This window comes from Ambystoma mexicanum, chromosome 2q, assembly GCF_040938575.1.
Source record: "Ambystoma mexicanum isolate Mex_15411 chromosome 2q, UKY_AmexF1_1, whole genome shotgun sequence".
NCBI classification, from domain to species: domain Eukaryota; kingdom Metazoa; phylum Chordata; class Amphibia; order Caudata; family Ambystomatidae; genus Ambystoma; species Ambystoma mexicanum.
In genome coordinates, this window is record NC_090924.1 from 1,412,963,204 (window position 1) to 1,412,979,643 (window position 16,440).

At 43.9% G+C, this 16,440-nt stretch overlaps 1 protein-coding gene across 2 annotated transcripts in view; it reads left to right on the forward strand.

The window, feature by feature from the left end:
• The window catches only part of ANKRD28 (ankyrin repeat domain 28), a 1,823,421-nt gene that overhangs the window by 1,205,341 nt on the left and 601,640 nt on the right, over positions 1 to 16,440 (forward strand). For both annotated transcript variants that reach the window (XM_069648906.1, XM_069648905.1), the window contains exon 17: positions 12,527 to 12,601. In XM_069648906.1, the coding sequence (XP_069505007.1) occupies positions 12,527 to 12,601 (75 nt within the window). The remainder of the gene's footprint in view (positions 1 to 12,526; positions 12,602 to 16,440) is intronic.

A 16,440-nucleotide genomic window follows, 5' to 3' on the forward strand; every position in this document is an offset into this window, starting at 1 on the left:
TTTATTACAGGAGGGCAGGGAACTATTGCTGAATACAGAGGTGACGTTATGTGAAACATGTGCTCCTTAAAGCCAAGGCTGATGTCTCCATTGTTACTTGGCTGGTCCAGTACTCCAGCATGAACAGGTTAGAGTTTAGACTGCAGTTTTTCTTTGCTGTTCTCTAGTGTCCAGATTTACGTGTATGCATCCCTAGTCCTCCGTCACCCCAATCTGTATGTTGGCAGTTATAATTGATATTGTGTAACCACTGGAAGAAACTCTTTAACATTTCATCCAAGATGGTCCGAAAAGTAATTGTAAACTGCTTGTGCTGTGAACACTCCATTTAGTGCCACATGTAGACATGTTCGTAGGTGTATGGTTGGAGCAGTCAAATGACTTCTCAAAATGCAGTCTTTGTTTCTCTGATATAGCCGTAGGAGCCTACTATCCTTGCTCTACAGATTTGCCACTCAGGCTTGCTACATTGTTTAACTATATTGTACACTTTTGACGTGATAATATCAGAGACTGCGGGGTAGCCACTTGTTGGTTTATCCTTTGATCTGGGAATTTTGTGTGCACGCTTAATTTACGTAAGGCTTCTGTGTCGACTATGCATTCTGGTTTGCGAAGCCAAATGGGGATGAATACCCATTTGGGTAATACAGCAACTCCTACTTCTTCAACACTGAGATGCCGAGTGAACATGAGATGGTGAACACATATGAACATGCCCAGCCGATAGTTTCTACTTCGCTGTGCAGATTATCCCGAATACCTACTGTGTTATAGGGGGATGTCCTCTGATGGGGGGGATGGGAGAGTTAACTGGAGACAGCCCACAAGTTACACAGTTGATTCTTAACTTAGATGACGAATTTAACCCGGCCCTCACCCATAAAGTAATTATCCATGCCCCCAGACCTCAGACATAAGTAACAAAGGTGGTTTGCTACCTAGGCATTCTCATCCTATAACACCTAAGAGCCGTCAAACCGATCAGTGGACAAAACTATTTTGTAAAGTCTGCCCCCACCAGCAATGAAGTTAAAATGCCTAAATTATTTAGAATGAATACAATGCTGGATTGCTCTGTAATAACTACCCAAGATTTGTTCGCATGGCAGAACGATATTACAGACATTAGCATTGAGTATGCTGGCAAAGCAATGGAATATCCCAACATGAATGAAAATATGGAAAGTGTGATACAACAGATCTGCTTTGCCTTAATTCAAAATAACCCTATGGCACTCACCAACATAATTGATGCCTTAGATAGGACTAATTAACCGCAGGATGAGATCCGTGGGCCACCTGTTAGTTTGGGAGATTTTCAGGATTTAAGTGGGTCACCGAAAATGCATCATACACTGAAAGAATGGTCTCTGCATTGAATGATGTACTCAGCTCATTTGTTGAACTTTATGACAACATAAGAGCAGAATAAAAAAAAAACTCAGAGGCTGATGGCAGAGGTCACTGGTAAATTGGCTTGTATTGGCACAGAACTGTTGGCTGAGATGAATAGCAAATTGGATTGTATTGGTTCCGATCTGAGACTCAGATCACTAGTTTCTAACCTGAGCTCTGAGCCATCTGAGGGGTTAATAGTCCAAATAAATCCTGCTAATGTGACAAGCTCACTAGAGATGATTGAAATCTCTGACTCTGTAGTATTAAAGGACTCGGGGTGGGTGGCCCTATGGCTGACCTGTTAAGTGTGTAATTGGATGTACGGTCTGTAAATCCTGTTGACAATGTAGTGAGTAATCCCTTGATAAGTGCTAATGTTGGTACTGTATTGTTGGAGGGGCAACAGGGGGCGGGGGGTGAGAAGTCTGTGCAACCCACACCTCCTAAAGTACTATCACTAAGAAAAATAACACTGATCAAACAAACCTATGTTGAAAAGGCCACGTGGCCTTTGCGCTAAAACAGCGCATAATACCCTGTTCAAGTCTAACTTGCTCCCAATTCCTGAAACAGGGAATGGTTTGACAGAGGTATTACCGGAAATACGATTTGTTGATTCAACAGTGCAAACAGACTCGATCCATATAAACAATGCCCCTGATGCGGCTTGTCCCCAGGTATGTGGCAAAGGGAGTAATAGGGTTATATGTGAAGAACTTCCTACCCGGCATTGTGCTGATCAGCAAACTTCTGGCCTCATAGATATGGGACAGCTTGAGTTCAGGTTGGGGTTGTGGCCCCGGGAAATCAAAAAAATGTTGGGCACATTGAGTTGCAAAGTAATCCAGATTTACATTCTATTCAGGGTATAGCCTGGCCCAGAAAGGATTTGTTACCAGTTAATAAGGCCTTAAGTAATATGGTTATACCTGTGTCCATCTGGGGTCCTGAACGGGGGTGGTCCTCCTCAACCACAAAATCCCTATACTCTGAGGTGGTGAATGAGTTACGTGATAGTGGGGTTGGGTAAATTTCGGGAAGAGGATAGTCCTCCAGTCTCCATGTACCCTTATTGTCCACAGGAATAAGAGACCTGGTAAACAGGCTTTATAAGCCTGTAGATACCACCAGGCCGATTGGTATAAACAGTGCACAATGTGGGTTCCCAGGTGAGAAAGAGAAAAACAATCAGAAAGGTGTATATGGTAACATGTCTAGTAAACCATCACACTTAATAAGAATAAGAAGCTTGTTGGGACCAGGTGTACTGATCTGTTTAAACAGAACTAATATCACAATTTTCGCAGAGATTCCGGTCCTTGCATTATTTGGCTCTAGGGACATAACTAGAGTTGCCTTCCCGGAAAGAGATCATCAAGCCATAAGCCTTTTATTCTTGGACACCCCATTGGTTAAAGAACTTATTATTACCCAAAATGAGGCTCTGAGAAACCTGGGTTTTGAAATTGAATCTACAACCTCGATGAAGATGTTTAACTCAGAATTTAAAGTCAGCCAGCCGAACAAAGATCTCCCATTTGGCAAATAGCTGGCTAATGACAGGGCTGCAATGCAAAATGATATGGATTGGGCTGCAGTAATCTCGACCCCTATAGCAGAAATTGGTCCCATAAGCGCGTCCTCTCCCTTGAAGGGGACTATAGAAATATCGATCTCCGTCTTAAGTCATGGAATACCAGAGGTAATAAACACCTGTTTAGTAACCCCAGTTGTCTCCTTAACCTAAGAGAGGCTAATATTGTCTGCCTACTGGAGACATGAATGACTTCAACACCCATTTTGGATGGCTATTGAATTTGCATTTACTACCAATTGGCTAATAGGAGTGTAGTAGGCCGTCGATTGGTCTCTTTACGGCTATAGGCAACAACCTACGGGGTAGACCTTATTACTGGTAATGGTGCATTCAGGTTACTGGCAGTAAACATTTATTGGCACATTGGAATGTCACCAGTGGAAGTATTTGTTTTGAGTGCCGTGTATTATCTGAATGGGCAATTGAGAATGAAAACGGTCAAATTCTTGTGGTTGGGGATCTGAATGCCGATTGTGACTTTGATGATAACCCATGGGAAATCTGTAAAATGGATCTGGAACAAAGGGGTCAATCACTAAAAAAAGAACATGGGCAACGTCTCGTATGTGGGTTTAGGAAATGTCGGCCTACTACCACTATTGGGCTCTCAGAAGGCAGGTGGCAGAGTAACCGCATGGCATACATGGCGCTGTGGAGATAGTTCTATGTTGGACTATATTTACCTCAATGACTATCTGATGCACTTCTTTTACGGTCACCCCTAATGATTGGAGCGACAACTCCATATTAACTGCAAATTTTGACTTGATTATAACTTCCAGATATTACAGATCGCAGCCCCATGTTCCTACTGCTGCTGGGAATGCAGTTGTGTATGGACAACTAGAAACATTAATGCTCTAAATCCAAATGTTGTGGGTTTCCCTTAATAAAACCACCCTTGAATGGAAGTTGAACAATTTCAATACATATGAGAACAAATGCCTTATTGAGTCTGCGGTTTTGGAGATTGGACTAAAACACAACGGAAATGTGGTTAAGGCTAAACATACCCACTGCTTTAATCAGGAACTAGCATTAGCCAAAACTAGCATGAGAAGCGGGGTACAGAGAATTAAGATCTTAATGCATGAGGTTTTTCAGAAAACCGGCATTAGGCTGATTAAGCAAAAAATACAGAAATTATTGTAAAGCTATAAAAAATAGACTTCTACAACAAGATGCTGAAGCCATGCTGGGGATCTTAATTTGGGCCAATGTGGGTGCTTTTTGGATAATTGTGAATGGTCAAGATGCCAACTATCCCATTTCACAGCTGAACCCGATCTCAGAGCAAGAATGGGTGGTGTTCTTTGGTAATAGATTTGGGGCCAAGGCTAATGTCAGGGGGGATAAACATGACCGTCTGCCTAACTAGACAAATGGGAGCCCCCCACCCCCCTTGAGATTAAAACTGTCATAGTCCTGATCTCCAAATGTAAAAGATCACACGCACCGGGGCCTAACGGCCTAACAATAACACATTTAAATCAGATCCTAACCTTTGGGCAAATCTTCTCTATTATGAATTTAAAGATATCCTTAGGACAAGTATTATTCCATCATCGTGGAGTACAGCCCATGTTATCCCAATCTACAAAGGTAGGAGTAGGTCCGACCCAAGAAATTATCGCCCTTGATAGATGCTCATTGTAAAATCTTTTCAGCTCTATTGTTAACTCACTTGGAGGAGTGGGAAAAGCGATTCCATCCGCTTAGTATATTTCTTTTTTTGAAAATTAAATGTTATTAACATTTGGGTTGTAACATCATATGATAACAATCGTAACATTTCGTTTAATTTCAATTACAACACTCCCTCACCACCCACCTTCGTCTCAGCCATGGACCATTCATTCACTTGTTACATCAAGAGTGTTGGACGCATTGTACATCATTTCACTTTCCGTTCAGAATAGCTCTACTGGGTATGCTAAAACCTTGGGCGCGCCAACCTCCACTTTTCATTGCTCATCACAGACAACATATCCCACGATCACCATGTCCCCCTAAACATGTGCATTACCCGGACCCCTCCCTAAATGCTCCCCTGGCACGTCACACAGACGTCCATATTTTTCAAAAAAGGGAGCCACAATCCTTCAATGTTCGGCCTGGATTCATCTAGAAAATGAGTTAGAAACTCCATGTCATAAAGTTCACAAACTTTGGTGACCCACTCTTTCTCCTCTGGCAGTCGTGGAGTTTTCCATCTTTGGGCCAGGTAGCACCTAGCTGCTACCAACATGACCTGAAGCATATGGTTGTGTGCCTCTCTGTGGTCCCCCTCCAAATCAATCCCAAAAAGAAGCATCAGGGATAAGGTCCTCCCTATCCCATCCACCCCCTTTATCCAGAACAGGACCCCCACCCAGTACATCTGCACCACCGGACATTTCCACCACATGTGCACGTAGTCCCCCTTTTTGACATGGCACTTCCAGCAATGCGGGTCATACCCTTCCCTCATCTGGGCTGTCCTCTGAGGGGGATGGTGCCATCTGTGTATCAGTTTCAGAGCCTGATGGCGGTATTGGAGCGAGGCAGTCGAGCAATTGGCCTGTCTACACATGATGGTCCATCTCTTATCAATGTTAGGCAGAAACCTGTGCAGTTCCCTTAGGGACCACTGCAAAAGGCTTAAGACTACAGGTGTTGGCAGTAAACCCAATTGGTAGCAGTTTGTACCACACAGATTTAACTGGTAGCTGTGGCTGAGCAGCTAGACTTCTCTCAAGAAGAGTTAGACAATATATAGAGTATACACAATAGGTACAGAGATACAGTAGCACAAGCAAACACCAACCAGAGCTTTGGTGTAAAAGTATATAATTATTTATTTAAAGACACACTTGTAAATTACACTAGCACAAAAAGAGGTAAGTAAATTCAACACAGTCACTATTATAGATATACAACCCTGATTACTTATTAGACAAGTCTTAGTGAGAAACACCACTTATTGTCAGACAGAGTTGAGCGCTTAACCTAAGATGGCACTCTAATAAGTTATAAAAAAAAAGGGAGGGAAAAGGGAGAGTTATGAAAGCACACAATTTCAGTACTTTTAAAAGAACCACAGTGAGGCAGGTTAGGCAAAGTCTACTGGAGAGCAAGGAAGTTCAAATGCCAGGCCCACTCTTAGAGAGAGCAAGCGAAATTTGTCCAGGATCACACAGTGGGGTTATGCCCAAAAGTCTTTGTAGATAGTTCAAAAAAAGTTGAGATCAAGTCAGGAAACGTTAGTTAACAGGCCCCAGGCTAACCCAGGTTAGAAAGTCGAGGATTTACTGTTACCCCGAACGATCTGTCGCAAGGGAAGCCAGGCGGGACACAGTACCTGAAATGGGAAGACCGCTCCAACGGGGGCAGTTGTACCTGGCAGCGGATGCCAGTCGGTGTTTCGTCCAGAGGAAGAGGAGGTCTCGACGTGGAGGAAAGATGAAGGTCGTTGCACTGCCAGGGAAGAAACCAGCCGCAGAGTTCTCCGGTTAAAAGGTACTACCCTTTTATTCGCGGTAGTGGTAAACCCTGGTGTCCCGGTTGCCGGGGTGCTTGGCACAGGCAAGGCGGCCATAAGATGATCCAGGGAGGCGAAAATACGGGCAAACTGGTTATCCCCACCAGTCAAAGGAAGAAGACTCTCCGGACTGGAAATCTCCTCTGTTGTCGGGATAAGTGGTAAGACGGTTCAGCAGGGCTCCACCGGTGGTGTCGTCGGTTGCAGGTCGGCTCGGCTTCTCCCTCCTCGGATTCTTTAGGTCATGTGGCGACTTCTGAAGTTCCAGTCCCCAAAGCCTTGCTTTTATACAGAAAACCCCCATCCCATTCATCAATCCTAGCTGTCACTCAAACATGCTAAGTGGTGAGCCGGGCGGCTCACCACAGGGCCAATCACACCAGAGTGCGACTTGAGTTGCCAAGGCAACTCAGTCCAGGGTGCCTAAACCCCCTCCCACATCCCCTGTGGTACCCAGACAGAGTGGCACCACTTTTGGAGGCTTCTGTGGAGAAGCCCGCCAAAAGTGGAACAAAGGGATTGACCTGGGTTGGAGTCACAGAAGCGAACACAAACGCCATTTTGGAACCGAGTTTCGGCAAAAAATACCAACCGGTAAATTTATATTAATTTAATAAACCGGCAGTATGTTCGGGGCTATATTAAAAAGTGGTAGCCTCGAGCAATGGGAAAATCCCATAGGACTATATTCGCGGTCGAATATAAAAAGTAGTATCCACTGCCACCAGCCAAAACTCAGTCGGGGGGGGGGGGGGACTGGACAGTGCCCCCTCGAACAACAGACCCCGGGGCAATCAAATTGCCCCGACCAGTACGTCCACAATATGATGGTTTGTACTGGTTCTGTTCACAATTTAAGACTAGTAAAGCCAATGGTGACTTTACATGCCCTGGGAGACAGTAGTCAGTCCCAGGGTATGGAGTCTATGTGTGGGGGTCGCTAGGTCACGGGAGACGATGGAGTCCTGGAGTCCCCTGGATGAAGATCGAATGATGCCTGCCTCCGGGTGGAGGTGAAGACAAAATAACCGGAATGCCAAAGAAAAGATGACTTCTATAGAAAAGGATCCAAGAGTACCAAGATGGAAGAACACCCGAATGAACCAAATGATGTGACATCGCTGGTCGGGACATATCAGAGGCAGACAAGTGTCCTGGCGTATGGAGTTCCACATATTTATTATTTTAATAATTATTTTAATCTGTTATGTTAATTCTTTGTTTTAGTTATTTGTTTAATCTTATTATTTTTGATTGACTTAAAGTATAAAATTGAAGCACTGAACTATGGACACTTCCATTGGGAAGGAACATATGGACCCAAAGATGAATTTTGATATTATGTTGATTGGACAGTTGTTTTTCAACTTTTTTCGTTTTTGCATGTGAATATTCATTTTCTTGGATTGCTACATTTTAAAAGGAAGGGAGCAAGTTGATTTTCCTCTAATTATGGCTTGGACTGCCAAATTCTCAGAAAAAAGCAGGGAATATGTAAGAGTATTTAGCATTATTTTTATGCAGCTCCACTGCATGGGTTTGGTGCATTGCTATAATGCGGTACAGCAAGGCACGTGTTGCCAGTGTGACATGGACATGTAAATGAAAAGAGGCTATTCAGTCAAAAACGATTTCTACATTTAAAATGCAAATAATTTTTTTTCACAGTTAAAAGCATATTTTTTTTCTCCACCTGAAATTCCTCTGTTGCAGGAGACACATTTGAGGATTAATGAACTAACCTCATTAACAATACTAACAATTCTAACTCATTAATAATATAATGTGTTCTCCAGTGCAAAATGAGATGGAAAATGACAGGCTCTGAAAGTCATTTTAAACGCGCATCCAGATTTTCTTTTCTTTGCTTCTATCTGTGCTCTGTCCACAGTATTTGCAGGAAGCAAAGACTCGAATAAGCAGGAAATCAGTTTGGTTACAGTTGTAACTGTATAAGCCAAGCCATTTTTAAAGAAAAGGAGGGTAGGACATGATAGAATTTCATTTGTTGAACTTGTTTGGCAGGCTGTAACAGAGCTTTGCTAATGAATCTCGGGGAAGAAGAGAAGACATTTTACACAGCTGGGAGAAAGACCTGGTTGGTGGCTGGGGATTCTCCTGATTGAAAAAGCAGATCCCAGTGCACTGTTGCAGAGACTGGGAATTCCAGTCAATAAGCCCCGGTTTGAGTGACGGCAGATGCTCGTCCTTGCTGGGGTTATTTAAGAAGAATTCATTGAACCACTTCCAGAAGGCGACCAGCCGACGAATTTCACATGCTGAACAGGCCTGGTAATTATATTACAGAGTGTGGGGGCAGTGTATGTGTGCAAAACTATTTAGTCAGCGTGGAAGAGGGAACTCCAGTGTTTTATCAACATGTTTAATGTTGCGAATTGGATATGTTCTCGGAGGGTGCTGTGTAACCCACATACCAAAAACACATGAAACCCTATGGGGTAAAGGACCACATAGCCCCTAAAACACATACAAAGTCAAAGGAACACCTCAAATCATGTCTAAGAGTGGGAGAAAGAGTCTCACTCTTAGCAGGAGAAACAAATAAACCCCAAAAATCCAGCAAAGTTGCTGGGGGACTCGCTAGGTTTGGGAAATTAGCCTTTACAGAGATTTCTCCCTAACAATCAATGGCCTCACCTAGGCTTTCCCCCATTGCACCTGCGCAGTCGGAGGCTCCCTCGGGGTCGCTAGGAGAAATAGTTTATAGAGTCTGGATATTACACCCTTGGAACTCTAATGTGAAATTAAGAATTTTTCAAAGTCTGTTAATTTCCCTCCTCAGGGTGTCCCCCCTTATTGACCCCCCCCCGCCCATCTGCCTTCAGTGAGGGCCCCCTTTAGTTGCAGATATCGAAAGGGCGAGAGGTTATCTAGGCCTCCAGCTCCTTTAAGAACATGAAAGTTCCCCCACTCATAACTGTCCTGCCCTACTGAGACCGGCCTCATACCACTGTTGGAACACAAGTGGTTCATCTATCCTATCCCTAAGCGGGGGAGCCCAAATGCAGCTCAAAGGTGAGGGCCATGATGTGAGCCATCTATAGTCGCTTCCCTCCCTCCACACTGACCACAAAACGCCCAACACTGGATGTCGCAAAACCCTCCCTGGGATGCATGCCCTGGTGACCCACAGCCATTCGTCCAGCGTGACTGTGGATAAAACCTCATTATCCATTGCCACCCATTGCTTCCCAGTATCTGGAGCGAAGTGATCCACCAAAATTCGTAACTGGGAAGCCCTGTAGTATATCTCCAGGTCCGGGAATCCCACTCCCTCCTCCCTCCTTCCTCCTTTGTTCTCATCAGACATTTGATGCTTTTTATCCGCCCAAAGGTAGCGTAACAGGGCCCGTTTAACATCCGCCAGGAACGGCTTGGGTACCTATGTTGAAAGCATTTGGAACAAAAACAGGAACTTGGGGGGGGGGGGGGGGGGGGGGGACGGGGATAACCATTTTCTGTCCTCTGCTTTTTAACCCCCACCCTTCTTCCGATATCCTCCCCTCCAAGGCCTTCCGTTCCGGGTCCGAGTCTGGGCAGTGGGTGCCCCTCCAGGTATTGTGGATATCTTCTGTCGACTCGCCCCTTATAGAAGTCTGCGAAGCATTCGGCTACACTCACCCCCTCCTTACACATCCCCCCCCCCCCTTTGTCCCGAATCCCTCCCACCCGCCTCTCCATCCTACTGCCTCTAGTTCTATGCGCCAGCAAGGTCCCCACCTTATCCCTCCCCTTTCGTAGTACCTCTGCCGCGTGTACCTCATCTTTTTAATTACCTCCCCAATAAGGACTGTATGCAGAGCCTGCCTCTTCTCCCACATTTCCCCCAGGAGAGCCTCTGGATTCTCATCCTTGCAGGTAAGCTGTGCGCTCATAGCCCTTAATTCCTCACAGAGCCTGCTCTCGATCAGTGCCATTTCATGCTTCCTTCATGACCACTCTATTATGAGGAGGCACCGAAATGTGGCCTTCCCTGCTTCCCATACTACTGCCCCGCTTAGTATATTTCAAACAGGCTTTCGTAAGAGTCACTCCACAAATATTAATGGGATCACTGTGAAATGCATACAGGATAAGGCATGGAGAAGGGAGAAGGGCTGTACATTCATGGCATCAGTCAACCTCTCCGCCGCATTTGACTGCGTTGATCACAGTAAATTATGGAACAAACTAGCCTGATGGGGTCTGCCAATGGGTCATTTGTGGCTTGTTGAGGCTGTTAATAAAAACGCTGGTATTCGGGTGCAATTAAGCCAGAAAGGTGAAATGTCAGAAAGAATCCAAACATACTGTGGGGTTAGACAGGGCTATGCATTAGCGCCCTGGATTTTTAATCCATATCTGTCAGATGTGACGGAGCATTTGATGAAAAGTTGGCACCAAGATTAGGCCTAAATAAAATCATATGGGTGGCTTATGCTGACAACTTTCTGCTGTTTGAGTGTACTAGGGTGGGTCTGCAGCGCCTTCTTGACATCTTTGTGAAATATGCTGAAGAAAACGGCCTCATTATGAACCCGAGAAACAAAAATTCTCCCCTTCTCTAAGGCACAAGGTAAGAACCTGCGCCAAACATGGCGTCTAGAAGGCAGTACAATGGGTATTTCCACTAGTGCCATATACCTAGGCTATCATGTTGGTGCACATAGGGGTACTAAAACTCAGCTGGAGATCCTCTTGCATAAAGCGAAGTCCTTAGAAAACCAGATTTTGTAAATTGATAAAACCTGCTCTTATGTTCTTTGAGGGGAAGATAGTCCCTAAGCTTGTATATGGTTTGGAATTTTGTTCTGGTGCGATATCAAAAAAGCTGAATGTAATAAAAGATTTCATTTGGACACAGATCCTCGGTATCCCTAATGCTGTTCCCTTCGCCGCTATTCGATATGAGCTGGGATATACTTCTCTTTGGGCGCGTGTACAGTGGAGCATGCATATACTATATGCTAAAATCATGGCTCCTACCGTACAAACTGTATATGAGCTGGTAGGAAAAAATATAAGTTGCTCCGGGTATCTGTCGACCTTTAAAAATAACTGTGAAATCATTCTTCAAATTATCGATTCCAATCTGGAAATCATGGTCAGCAACCCGATGTTAACTAAAAAAGGTTGTTATATCACGATTGGATCTTAACGACAGAAACTTTCCACTCATATAACTCATTAAGCCAATTGTCACATGAACATAAACGAGGATCCCTCTCTAAAATCTTCTCTTTTTCCGAATCTGTACCATCGTGGATTGTTGCTAAGTCTACGTTGGAATATCCTTCCAATCAATGATATCAAATGACTACAGAGGAAAGAAACATCTTCCTGGGGAACGTTGAAGGATTAGTACGTCTGCTAATCAAGGGATACAATGTGGAAACCCTGCCTAAATATACAAAACACACAGGAAGGTGTGGCCCTCACAGGTTTTCATAAGGGTATCAAAACGACTTGGAGAGTAGGAAGTAGATTGCCTGACATAAGGTTCACTAGCCCTGGTTGAAGTTTTTTTTTCTTTTTTTTTTTTCTTTTCCTTGAGCCTGGTCATTATTAATTGGTACTATTTGACATTTTTTTTATTTTTTTTATCATGCCTGAATATTTTATATATATGAAGTGAATTGTTTTATCCCTGATGTATATATGAAGTGTAAACTCTTCTTTCCTATTGGGTAGATTGTTCTTATTTGCTCTGTTTAGGCTGCCTTCACTTTTTTCTTTTTTATGTTTTCTGTTCTTTTCTCACCTTATTGTTTTTAGATGCTTACTGAAGTTTAAAGTTTATTTCATTATTTTAATATTACTGAAATCTTCTTTGTATGATTTTTTTTTATCTATGCTTGCTTTACTTGTAAAATGATTGATTTATATGATTACTAAATTGTAAAGGTTTGATTAAACCAATTACAATTTTTAAATTGTAGCAGCCTTTTAGCAGGCATCTCTTGTGTTTTGGATGAAATGACTAACTGACATTTGTATTGCTTTGTCAGCTCATGGAAACATCTGGAACAGACATGCTGAATGAAGCAGACACTAGGACACCCCTAAGTCCATTGCACTTAGCCGTAAGTACTCCTATGCCCGTATCACAGTACGCTTGTGATGGTGCACTCTTGTGTGCCTGCTGTTATGCTTTTTAATTTGTCTTCCTGTGAATTGGCAGCTGGTTTGCTGTGTGCTTGCTATTGTGCAGATGGTTACTTGTGGCTACACGGGTGCACCCGTTGAGAAAATGTTACAATCGTTTTCTAGGAGCACTGTGGAACCAGCATCATTATGTTCTGAACCAATTGTAGATGACCATTGCCCTTCACTTAGGTCATCTCTGTGGCATGACAAAGTGCTTAACTGTGGCAATGTGAATCTGTCGTGCAACTGGGAAACACAGGCTGGTACATTGATCTGAATTAACTGACACATTTGAGGGAGACATGCCTTGGGTGTATTATAGTGCAGCATCATATTTATACTTGCAGGCCTCTAAAATATTTGAAAAACCTAATTTTATTGTGATCAATGTTGCATGTTGACACTTTTTTCGGGACCTTTGGAGACCACCTTATTGGATTTAAAAGCATTGATCTGATGCTGAAGGGGAGTGCACTAAGAGGAGCAGTGTACACCGCACTGGGACAAACAGCTCAACTCCTGTACAAGGCCAAAGTTACTTTGGAGAGGGAGAATTCATCTGCTAGGTACTTTGGTGTGCTGAGATCAGGGGCTTTTTACATAATTCCTGTGGCTTTAAAAACCAGAACAAGGTTAGGAATTCAGTAATATGGAAGGGTTGACAGGTGCCTTAGGTCAGTCTAATAGGTACTGTACTGATTTTATCAGGTGCAAGCCATTTTTAGGGGGCTATTCGGGAGCATGTAATCCTACCTTGGCAGTATTTGCATCACTGAAGTGTTTGCTGGTGAGCTTCGTATCTGAATAGTCTTAGTTTAAATGGAGCCCTTTAGCTACTTTAGTGGTATGTAAGTGTAGACACCCACACCTCATCACTAAATAATCCAGTATGGAAACATGTAGCAAATGTAGAGACCATGCCTATTTCCGTACAGCTGTGTGGAAATGGATCAGTAACGAACATAGTATTGTCGTACCAAAATGATCCCCTTTACCCCGTGCACAGAATCCCTGGGCATTTTATACAGTTTCTCACAATGGGTTTCTTACAGGAAAGGCAGTTTGATAAGTTTTAGTCTATTAAATTAACAATGAACTTCCTAACGGTACATCCTAGGGTATGGCAGTCCACCCACGCAACATAGACCACCTGCTTTTCGGGAGCTTTCCTTTACACCTAGTCGTTCTTAACTGCCAGCGTAGCATTCATATGACAACCATTCCGGCTGTCGGGCAGCTAAACCGACCTTCATGGCATGACACCACTGGTCGGGAGCGGTGCTCCTCTCCTTTTTTAAATCAAGTTTTACTGTTCCTATACTTTTATTTTAAGAAGAAACCGTTCCAGAATGGTTTCATTTTATTAAATAAATGTGTAGGAAGCAGTTGAAACTTTCGCTTCAGTGCACTGCACTCAACATTCCCTTAATTGGCATGTCCCATTGTTTTGGGGTTTATATAGTGTGTGAGGGGGGGGGTGGTAATGGGGTTTGTTCATGTGCACGCCAACAAATCGCTGTTTTTTCCACACCACCACCCCCTCTCATGGCTGCGGCACCCAAGTCATTTCCACAATGATCACTGCTGTTCTGCACTGTTTGATGCATATGTAATGCTCCCACCGACCTGAAGAAAAATCCAGCCTACTTCAACAATCGTACTTTTTGTTCTTTGATGAGCAACCTTCATTTTACTTTCTTTTATTTAATACCTCTTCATGTTTACTTTTAATCATTTCCTATATTACAACACTTTTGTCTGTCTTGTTGATTCCACACAGGTCTCATTTGTGCCCCTATTACTAGCTATCCACCTTTATTAGTGTAGCGTTAACACGTTTAACACTAACATAAATATATCAAAACGAGTTCACAAAAACATTATTCATAATCCATCTGCATAATTTGTCGAATGTTTTTCCGATGCAACACAAATCTTTTTACAGTTGGTAAGGAACTCAACAAGAATGTTGGGAAGAATTTCTTTTAGCAAATATCACGCTCTCTGTCCTGATAATCCCTCTGTCACCACGCTCCGGTCCAAGGCGCAGGAGTGATGCAGAACCAACCACCCTCTCAATGGTCTTGGTGCCTGCAAATCAAAGCTTACACAGACCTCCTCAACCAGAGCAGGGAACGAGGGTTAGGGTCTCGATGTTTAGATAGGTAGGGGGATTGTAGGGAAACTGGATTGAGGGTTGGGAAGAGGTTATGGGTAGGACTGGGGGAGTGTAGGCAAGGGTTGATGGTTGCACACTTTTATTTGACCAATGTTTTAGCATTCATGTAAAATAATAATCAGTACTACTTTACCACCACTTTCCATATAAAGGTGTTGCCCCTCGCTCACTACCACAGGTACACAACATTCACATGCATAAGCTTGTGTACTCTAGCATAAGGAGTAGTCAACATGCACTTGCACACTTAGCTTTTAGTTTTTAACGTCCTGTCCTTCAAGGGCTGTCGAGTCCTGTGCCATGTCCATGAGGTCGGAGCGACTGGTTCAAACTAAAAGAAAACAGAAGGCAAGCATTAGCGTATGCTTTCACGTTTTGCGGTCATTCGTTCTTAATGCCACACTCAACACGCATCCAGCCCATTGTATGCTTAGGGTTCACAGGTCCCAATCGTGTGCGCTACCGCACATGGCTTGTAGCGTCTAGTATCAGTAGTTTGCCAAATACGGTCTTTCCTCAGACCGACTGTGATTGTTCAATCTTAAACAACACGTTGTTTCACGCACTTTAGTGTCATGCGCCTTCTGGGCGTTATGTTCCACAAGGCGAAAATATGCGGAACAATTCACAAACACCAGGCTCTCTCAGATCCTAATAACAGCTGTGAGATGCAATAAGTGCTGTGCTATGGCCCCCGAAAACCATGCCCACTTAGTTCAGCTTGGAGGTGGAGGGGCTAGTAGTGGCCCCCTGCGCTTTCCCCTCGATCCCACAGACTCACAGGGCAGTGCAGCCCTTATCTGGCAAAGGCGAGGGGCCGGGTTGCTGCTCCGGTGGCTCTGGGCCCCTCACATATGATTTCCATGGGGCTGCTGGGCATATATCCTCTCATTCCGGTGTCTAGAGCACAAGCTTCGTGCCTCGGGACTTGTGCTTGCGTGTCAGCGTGCCACACCCGACTCGGCTCCCCATTGGTCCATGCACCCGCAGAGTATGCTCGGTATTGTAGTCCTGGTGTGCTTTTTGCTGGGAATTGTATTTTTGGAGTGCCTTTTTTCTCCAGAAAGGGCAAAGCAGTCTCCTATAAGGCTGTATGCCCTTAAACACGGTTCTCACTACTCGCGCAAGCATGACATCCCCAATAGTTCTTTGTCCATGTCCAAGTCTACCCCTGACACCCAGCAATTCTGCTGGATTCACTGGGATTTTTTATTGACTTTGAAGTTGAGTCTTTTTTCCAATCTTACCACCTGCATTCACTGTGTTTTCTTATAACGGACTGTTAAGGTTTCCAGTGCGGACAGACCTATCCTGTTTTGGCGTCCATGTTTTCCTATGGAAGCCCTCCCTTTTGTTTTGGCGTCCATATTTTCCTGTGGAAGTCTCCCGCCCTGTCCCGTTACTGTATCTGGTGTTTTGCCAGGAACCCCCTTTTGCAGTGTCATTTTGGGTGCTCTGTGTCGCCCATGTGTCTACAAGTGGAGGAGTAGTCTCTACTTTATGACATGCGTTTTTACTTTTGCAACACAAGCATGGGGTGCTGTGAGGGACACTGTCCCATTTTCTTTGTCCTAAGTAGTGTTTTTGTTGCTTTCC